This window comes from Gossypium arboreum, chromosome 8 (genome assembly GCF_025698485.1).
Source record: "Gossypium arboreum isolate Shixiya-1 chromosome 8, ASM2569848v2, whole genome shotgun sequence".
Lineage (NCBI taxonomy): Eukaryota > Viridiplantae > Streptophyta > Magnoliopsida > Malvales > Malvaceae > Gossypium > Gossypium arboreum.
The window spans coordinates 141,500,280-141,510,233 of NC_069077.1; the positions used below are offsets into that span (position 1 = coordinate 141,500,280).

A 9,954-nucleotide genomic window follows, 5' to 3' on the forward strand; every position below is an offset into this window, starting at 1 on the left:
TTCAAAAATAAAAAAGTAAAGGGATTAAATTCAAATTTTTAGAGAGTAAAGGGACTTACATACAATGAAAGTGTATTACATTCAACATTTAAAAAGAAACACCAAAAAAAGCAAAGGAAATCATTCAAATGCTTTTTTTTTTCCCCACAACACACACTATTCATAAATCAATGGAAACTTAAACTTCCATGGGAAGTGGTTTTTTCAGCTTCTTTTCAGAGCAAAAGCTGAAAGTATAACTATAAAGAAGAGGACTGCACCAGCTATTAAAGAACCTATCACTGCTCCACTTGCACTTTGGCAATAATCACCATATTGTTGACAAATAGGAAGCCAATTGGTGTTTGGGTTCCCTGTATGAGCCAAATATACAATTGCTGCAGCAGCTGAACCTGCTGCTATGGTTACACCCCCCATTATCTGTAATTCGAAATCATAAAATAACGATCATAATGATGAATAAATTATACTCGGTAATTAAATATTATTGAGATTTTGGTATGACCGTTAAATCCCTATATTCATGTTTCGATCTTCGTTGAAAACCAATGGCGTAACGTGGCATTAAGTTGGGAGTGTCTAATTGAAATTTTCAAAAATTTTGAAGAGCTTAACGCGAAGGGGTCAACTTTGGCCCCTCTTACAACAAGGAAATTTTAAATATAACAGATAATTACACCAGATATCTTTAAACTATGACTAAAATATTCAAATTTATTCCAAAACATTCTAATTAAGCTTTTAAAAGTATCGAATCTCAATCAAGTTATTAGCTTGAGCATTAAATATTAACTCGAACTTTATATGGAATATATTTAAAACAAATGAATCAAATTGTAAAACGTGATTTGATTTGACATGTCAAAAAATAAAAGAAACTATAAGTATATATAAATTTAATCCACATATTCTAAATATAAACCAACCTCATATTTAAATCCACATTTAATGTCTAAATTAGCAACTAAATTTACAGAATGACCTAATCATTACAATACTAAAACTTTGAAGACATAATTAGAACTTTTAAAATTTACGACCAATTTAAAATACAGACGATAGTTTCAGGACATTTAATGAAATTAAACCTAAAAATGTATGAAAAATTAAATATATATGCAAAGTTTTCAGAAACAAACCAATAATCGAACCAAATAAATCATTAATTTATTGACTCATTAAATTCAATTAGATAAATTATTAAAAAATTCGATTCAACTTATCTGAGTTTAACTTACACTATCAAAGATGACAAGGAAGAGCCTTGGAGCTGTTGCAAGCGGACGAATGATGCAGACTATGGAAAATGGCAATGAAAGGAGAAGATAACCAGTAACCATGGCAAGTGAGATCACAAAATACCTACATAATTGAAATAAATAAATATATATATATATCAGATAACACATATTTATTTGAATTTGATCAAATTACAATTTTGATCCTTTTATTATGTTTAAATTTGAAATTTTATCATTATATTTTAATTTGATATAATTTTATTCTTTTTACTTTTATAATTTTATTAACTTTTAAAAAGAATAAATTCAATATTTTATTCAAATAGTTAACATATTTTGATTAAAACATTGACGTAAAGCATTTAGGGATAAAGCCAGGAAATTATTTTGTAATGATTGAAAATAAATTCAAATTTTGTATGAGAGCCAAAATGAAATGGATTCATTGTAAATTTACAAGTTTACGATTTCTAGAAAGATTAAATCATAATTTTTTTATTTGAGGGATTAAAATATAATTTTATTATATATTAATTTATAATTTTTAAAATTTTAGAGAAGTTAAAACATAATTTCTCTATTTTAAGGAAGTCAAGGTCTTTTCCTATCATCATCTAAAAATTATAATTTTATATAAAATAAAAATATAAAAAATCAAATGATGATATACACAATCTCAAAGTTGAAAGATAAATTGAGGAAAAAAAATCTACCAAGCTCCAAAACTAACGTGGATCCAAAAAAAATTTAAAGGACCAAAGTGTAAACAATTAACAAGTTTAAGGATTAAATTTTAATTTCTCCAAAAAATTAAATAAAAGTATAGAAAAAGAAAACATACCGGAAAGCATCAAAATCATCGTATTGAGCTTCGAATTGGAGGAACTGAGTTGTAAAAGGGAGAAGTTGATCGGCGGTCCCCATTGATATAGCGGCACCGAGGGCGGCTCCAAGGGCACATAGTCTCAAAAAGAAATCACCAATGGCGATACCTCTTTTGGCTCCTCGGTTCGGTGGTTCGACGACGGCGAAAGCTTTGGAAGAGTTTAACAATGGAGCTTTTCCTTTAGTACTGGCTTTTGTCTCCGACATGTTGATTGCTATTTCACCGCTTTTCTCAGCTGTCGCCATTAGAGAGAGAGAATATATGTGTGTTTGTTTGTTGAAAAGAGAAATGGGAATTTAAGATTTTGATGAGAAAAATGGTTAGTGGAATGTTGGTTTATATAGGGGATGAAAATGAAATGGATGGTAAATGGATTAGATATATGTATCTGTGTATGTATATATATTTGATTCTGCCATTTTAGGTAGTGGATTGGAGTTGTTGTTGTTGCAGTGCTGATGTTAAACTGCTCCATTTTCAACAACTTCATTTCTAACAATGTTTTAGGAAAATATTGACCTTTTTTTTTTGCTTTAAGTACATCTCTGCTTGTGGAAGATGGAGAGTACTTATTGACTGCAGGTACCAAGTCAGAAATTTGTCATAAATTATTAGGAGTGAATGTGCAATTTTAGGCTATTTTACCATCTAATCCAAAAAAAATTAATATTTATGAAAATGACTCTGATTCAAAAACATTAACCAAAATAACCTGAAATGAACAATAAATTTGGGTTTTGGAAACCCAATGGCTAACACTACCTAGTGTTTTGGCCCCATGATTACACGATAATTGTGTCAAGCTTTAAAAAAATAATTTTTTTGAGTTTGAGAACCCAATGACCAACACCAAGGTTTTTTTAAATCGTATCTATTGGTATACAAAAATATCAATATTTAATAAAAAATTTGGTTTTAAATACAGTAGTGTTGGCCATCAGTGTCTTAAAGTAAAAAAAAATGTCTTGGGAACCGAAAATTGTACCTGGTGCTGACCGGAACCAAAAAAAAAAAAAGAAATTGCTAAAACAAAATTTTTTTTATTAAATATTGGTATATGATACGATTTTAAAAAAATAACCTGGTGCCTGCCATTGGGTTTCCAAACTCAAAAAAATTATTTTTTTAAAGTCTGACACAATTATCAAATAATCATGGGGCTAAAATACTAGGTAGTGTCAGCCATTGGGTTCCAAAAATTCAAATTCACTGTTTATTTCAAGTCATTTTAGTGAATATTTTTGAACCAAGATCATTTTTATAAATATAATTTTTTTGGGGTTAGATAGGTAAAATAGCAACAATTTTACATTTTATTAATATATAATTTCATGAAAATTTAAGTGATTAAATCTCTAAGGTGCCCCTTTGTCTTCCTCCCAAGTTGTTGTCATGGTTGTATTTCATTTTTTTTTTTAAGTATTAACAAGTTTATGTTTTGGTTATTTAACTTTAAAAGATTATAAAATGGTCCAAATGACGATTCGACGATCGGTACAATAGATCAGTACACATAAACGAGTAGAATAACATACCTTAAATCCAAGTCGATCTGACGGCTAATGTCAAGGATCTAAGAAGAAAGTTGTTTAGATTTTAGCTTGTAGATTTATGATGTTCAAAATTGTTTCATGAAAAAGACTGAATTGTAGAAGAGAAAGGGAATGAAAGCTTTCGACTGGTGCAAAGGTGCAAGTAGAGGACATATAGTAGTGATTTTAACAGCATAGTGACTTAAATGAAAATTTTCAAATACTTGATGATCATTTTAACTTTTGAAGTTAAATAACAAAAACATAAAGTTATTAATAATATAGTCATTTTGAGTATATTATATTTATTTTTGTAACTATTTATAAAATAAAAGAAAATAACTATAAATATAAATATTATACATGAATTTTATCTTGATGTGCAATTTAATACATAAACTTTAATTTTATGTAATTATACACGAAATATATATTTTCAAACCACAATAAATAAATTCATATTGAAAATATTTAACATCATTTTCAAAAAATACACGTGGCGATGTAAGATGATGCCAAATATTGTACATCAAACTTATCTAGAATCTTACATGTTTGGATAAAACCCTCCTATAGTATTAGTATATTAAATTACACTTTATCAACTCTACAATTTAGGTAACATAAATTTTTCTACCAATAATATAAATCATGTACGAAATTATGGTCATAAATCAGATATATTAAACGTTTTATGAACATTTTAAATTTTCCTTAATTGATTGCTATAAAATAAAGTACAAAAGCATATATATCATATCATAAATTATATTACAAAGTATATATATTTAAGAATTTTTTAATTTTATTACCAAAAAAAAATTTATGTGGAGGCATTAGGATTACGACTAGTGTCTCTTTATGCATTACATGTCAATAATCAATGATTAAATTATTTATTGTCCATTTTGAAATTATTTTTAGGCGAATTTATACTTAATGTTAAAGAATAAATGAAAATTTTAATTTATTAATTCAATTAATGCTTATATATATAATTATTACAATGACATATATAATTTATATCATATAAAATTACTTAATTCAACCATTAATTTTAATTTTTATATGATTAATGTTGAAGTGAATATTTGATACATTAACATTATATTTATTTTGTTTATAAAATTGATATTTGCTTCTTTTTAAGATATTTATTTCTAATATTTTACTAAACTTTACAAGACACTTATTAACCCCTAATCTTACTTGTAGAGTTTAAAAATTTATTAACATGTACCAAATAATTTCATTAATAATTTAAAGAATTAAATTTATTTTATTTTATTTTAATATTTTTAATTTTAATCTATTAAAAACAACATTAAATTTAATTTTATGTAATTAATGTTGCCATTGACAACCAATAACTAGAGTTAAAAAAAAATAGAACGTTTTCAATTTTCTTTATTTTAAAACTTTAATAAGATTTCAACTATTCAAACTTATAATAATTTTAGAATATTATACATTAAAGTTAATTTGATTCTTTCACTTATATAATCAAGTCCTTTTGAAGTATGAAATATTTCTCATTTAAGTCCTTACAATTTAAAATAGAAATATTAGTACAATTTTCATATAAAATTGAAAACAATTAGAAAACTACATGGATTGAATTTAAAACTTAACATCCTACAAAAATATGCAATAGTAAAGCAACATCTTATAATAATATTATGGATATTTAAAACAATCATATAAAATTATTTATTATATTCTTATAATTAAATACAACTCTTCAAAGTAGAAATCAAAGATATGAAACATTGACATCATATGCTCTTTTTTAATTATAAAATTTTGATATTTTCTTGTATATTATTAATTAATTAAATTTTATTTTAGATATTACTTTTTATCCTCAAATTATGTTGATCGTAATAAAAATCAAAGAGTATTCATGGAAAGTTACAAATTTTGTCCCTGATTTTTAACAAATATATATTACTTAATATACACAATCAAGCCCATGGGTAAAGAAAAACATTTTTATTACTATTTTCAAGTATAAAAATATTAAAAAATTAAAAGAGAATACGAAACACGACTAATATGACACATTTAATAATGTGTTAATTTGTATTTACACAGAAAACACAAACTGAGACCAAGAAATGCATACATGGATTCTAGGATATAACATACATGAAAATGTAAAGTCTAAAAAAGCATTTATTTGAACCCTGAAAACAAATAAAAAATTCACTACTACATATATTCCATGCATTTACAGAATACAAAGATGATCCACCGCAACTTTAATGGCAACTCATTCTTCCAAGATTATAATATCTAGGTGATGAGGTGCAGGAAGAGTTGTGAACTATATAGATATTTTGCTGGGATTCTAGAGCAGTATCGTAATAAACACTATGTTTACAAATATTCCTCAAACCCGAACTCAAAACAGATGAACTATTGGAACAAACTTGCATAAAATAATCCTTGAGATGCATACCTTAGTAGAGGAATTTAAACGAGTGAGTGCGTCACTCAGGATCTGCATGATGGTAGAGTGATACCACCACAGCAAGCAGCAATTATTAGGTAGAGTATAAGCACGATCAAGCATGTTAGCATGGCCCTGTTGTAAAAGTAGATGTATAAGTTCCCTTATGTGGTATTCCACATGCACCAAAGATGTGAGCAGTTTACAGTTTGTGTAATAAATTAGATGTCAGGAAGTAAAGATACCATGGACACCCTTGTACAAGGAGTCAAATTGCATTTTGCCCCTTCTACTTAAAAAATGGGCAAAGTAATCCTTGAACATTAACGTTAGATCAAAGAGTAAATTGGTTATTTCTAATAAAGTTTTCATCCATTTGTACAATTAAAAACTGAAGCGGCTAACAAAATAAATGAGCAGTGACACATAATGTGTCATGTGTACCTCATGCTGTTGTACAGGGATCAGTTTTAAACAATAGAAATGAATGGAATTTTTAAAAGGAGGATCAATTTGCTCTTTGATTTAACATACAAGGGCTAATTTGCCCATTTTTTAGCGTAGAGGGCCTCCATGATACTTTTACCGATGTTAGGATGATTTTCTATTGATGTGCATAGACAATAAGAAATGAAAGCTAAAAGTACAATCAGACAAGTTTTCTGTGTCAATAGTCCACTAAAATTGGTCAAAACCAGTGGCTACTCAACTGACCACTCAAAAAAAAAACATCCTTCAATGATAATCAAAGCTAAAAGTGATGTTTTCCCCAGTTTGTCCGGTTTTCCTTTTATAACGAGCCTTGTACACAGTATGCATATTAGATGGATCGGAGGATTGACATTTCACCATTTTGATCAAACCAAATTGAACAAGGTCAGTGGTAAGATAAAACCTCTAGATATAAAATAAAAATTGCTCCATTGTGGTTCCCTTGACAATGGAAGCCACTATTCATGCTTTTGCTCCAAGATTATAGATGATAATAGGACTCATAAATTGGCTATTTCTCTATATTTCTGTAAATATAATCAGTTAAAAAATAGTTGCATGTACTTACAAGAGTTTGGCATTTTTCATCCAAAGTGCTTGACGAAGGCGTTTAGACTGTTTCTTGAAGTGAAAAGCACCATCCTGCATTGTAGCAGTTTTGTCAACAAGAAGCTCAATCCTGTCACCTCTCTCGAGTATCTTCTCAATGTTTTCCACCATGATTGAACGTATCTGAAAATTAAATAAAAATAACAAATTCAGGGCACATTGATCATTTGATATGCTTCCATTCAATGATGTCAATACAGACAATAACATGCACACACATTTTCAGAATAGATATTGAGCAATTGACAGGATTTTTTCTCAGCCAAATTAGTGATTACACTAGTATGTTGTTTGCAAAGTTGGAAAACTGCCACATTCAGGACAATTGAGGAGGTCCAACTCTCGTTCAGGAGAAGTATTTGAAGTGTTGTCTGCCAAGCAGCCAATTGGACCCTCAAACAGTGGAGGTATTGTGCCCAAAGCATCTATGCTCGGTTTTAGCCCCTGAATTCCATGAACCCGTTGGGTTCTTCTTGAAGTTGGGAGAGAAACCCCGGGGAAAAAACCGAGCATAAACATCCCAGGCACAATACCTTCACTGTTTAAGAGTCCGATCGGCTGCTCAGTTGACGACACTTCAAATTCAAAGACTTCACCCGGAATAGAGCCAACCCCCTCAACAAGGACTAGATTTGAATATACAAGACATTACACTGACTATGGCTTGGGAAGTGGATGGTCAAAAATATGAGCATACTTGACTTAGTATGAAAAGTAAGTCAATTTGCAACCAATAAACACATTTACAGGTCCAAGGTAAAAAGAAAAAAGAACGTAGAAAATGAAATTCCAACCAATGCAAGATACTTGCCTCACCCACTTCACCTCTAACACGATTGAGAGTATCTGCACTTGGACTACTGGAGAAAAACTCCATTTGTTGATGCAATACCCGTGAGAACTCATCATTCATCGCGTATGCCGGTGCATAACGAGCCACTCTACCATAATTTTTCATGAACCTCATGTGAATATCCTCCAAGTATGAAAATGGAACTCTCCCTGCATTGAAACACAATAATTAATCGTGACTCGTAATTGTAATCATCTGTATCTTTTTCTTTTGTATCCTTTAGTGTAATCCCAAGGTATCCCAAGTCACATTGAACTTAGGGACTAAATCCGAGCAAGCCAATAAATTTTTCAGCTAAAACCCTCCCAACAAGTGTAATTCCCAGAGGATGAACTTGTATTCTCATCTGGACAGGTGCAAGGCAAATATCAAATTTCAACTAATTTATGCATAATTGTCGACTGACATAGGTGGAGTGCCAAAGGACTCGTGATCATCAGTCCCGGGTTGGATACAATCCCGACCCCTTACCTCTTATTAAATATATATACACACATAATCATGTTTAACCTTCTAGATCATAGAAAGTGCGGAAACAACCTATCCAACGAGGATACAAGGATATTGAATCTCAACTAATTTATGCATATCTTCTCAAATTTTTCATAGTAAATAAAATTCCAAATCTCCAAATTCATGTTCCTAAACATAGCACTAAAGTATTTTTAAAAAATCAAAGCTAAATTAAATGAAAATTATATCGACAATTACACAATAAAATCAGATACAAGTACTAAAAATTAAAATCAAGCGCGCATTTCAAGTAACGATTATATTTTTTACTGCTTCATTTACCTAAAAATTTAAACTCGTAACAAAGGTTAAAAAGACCCAAAATTCAAGAAGAAAAAAAAATATGAAGAAAACGTACTTCCAAAGGTATCATTAGCCATACAGAGGAAAGTGAGGCCATCCGATCTAAGTATATGAAAGATATAACGATCCTGCGATAAACAGAGTCTTGAATCGGCTTCTGGCGGAAGTTTCTCGAGGATCCGTCGTGCCACCGCACCGGTGTTCCCCGTTACGGCACTAAACTCCGCTAGAACCACCGTGCCTCGAGCCACCACGGCGTAAAGAATCGCCATCGAGAACCTTCCTTCTTCTTTTTTTTACTGATTTCAAAGCTAAATTAGATGGCGGGGGCAGCAACGAAGAGGTGTTTTATGCGAAATTTTTGGGGATTAGTCTTAAAAGAACTTTGTTTTGGGACGAGTTGAACCAAACAGGGAATTTTGCCTGCTGGAAAATAAAAATTAATTGAGCAAATATAATTATTTTATAAAAGAAAATCCAGGGAAAAAAAAAACCGAAATTGACTTCAATTAAAAATCAGTGAGTTTTAAAAAAATTGGTTAATTCGTTGGATATATCGATTTTTGAGTACGGAGTGGGGTAAATGAGACATTGTTGTTCATATCTTATTTGAGTTTAAACAAAAAAAAAAAAATCAAATTTGATTGGGTAATTATTGAGTAGAGTTTGAGTTAGTCGAATTTGAGTTTAATAATACTTGATTCGATCAACTTGTGAATCTTATCGGGTTTTTTTATTTTTTATATTTTAAATTACAATATTACCTTTAATATTTGTTATTAATCTTAAGCTTAATTATCAAGTCAAGCTCGAATATAAAATTGGTAAATGAGCTTAATCGAGCTCAAGCTTGGTAGTACTCGATAAATATGATAGTATTACACTCTCAACCCGCTTGTGGAGTCTGAAAATAATGATGAAGTTAGATAATCATTTTTTGGAGGGCGAAGTTATATGTTTTTATAATAACGAATGTGTAATTTCATCATTTTATTGGCGTGTATCTATGTAACTTTTAGAATGATTAAATCGAAAGTTTGTCGTTTGGAGGGGACAAACTGTAATTTTACCAT

At 29.7% G+C, this 9,954-nt stretch overlaps 2 protein-coding genes across 2 annotated transcripts; both read right to left on the minus strand.

Annotated features, from left to right (window-relative positions):
• LOC108465181 (casparian strip membrane protein 1-like) lies at positions 1–2,662 on the minus strand. Its single transcript, XM_017765504.2, has 3 exons — positions 2,083–2,662; positions 1,239–1,362; positions 1–420 (listed from the first exon to the last, which is right to left on the minus strand). Exons 1-3 carry the CDS (start codon positions 2,370–2,372, stop codon positions 205–207), a joined length of 630 nt encoding a protein of 209 aa, XP_017620993.1. The 5' UTR covers positions 2,373–2,662; the 3' UTR covers positions 1–204.
• A 3,171-nt stretch (positions 2,663–5,833) lies between these two features.
• Positions 5,834–9,419, minus strand: LOC108465174 (vesicle-associated membrane protein 714). Its single transcript, XM_017765498.2, has 4 exons — positions 8,937–9,419; positions 8,024–8,214; positions 7,172–7,335; positions 5,834–6,246 (listed from the first exon to the last, which is right to left on the minus strand). Exons 1-4 carry the CDS (start codon positions 9,151–9,153, stop codon positions 6,156–6,158), a joined length of 663 nt encoding a protein of 220 aa, XP_017620987.1. The 5' UTR covers positions 9,154–9,419; the 3' UTR covers positions 5,834–6,155.
• Between the last annotated feature and the right edge of the window lie 535 nt (positions 9,420–9,954).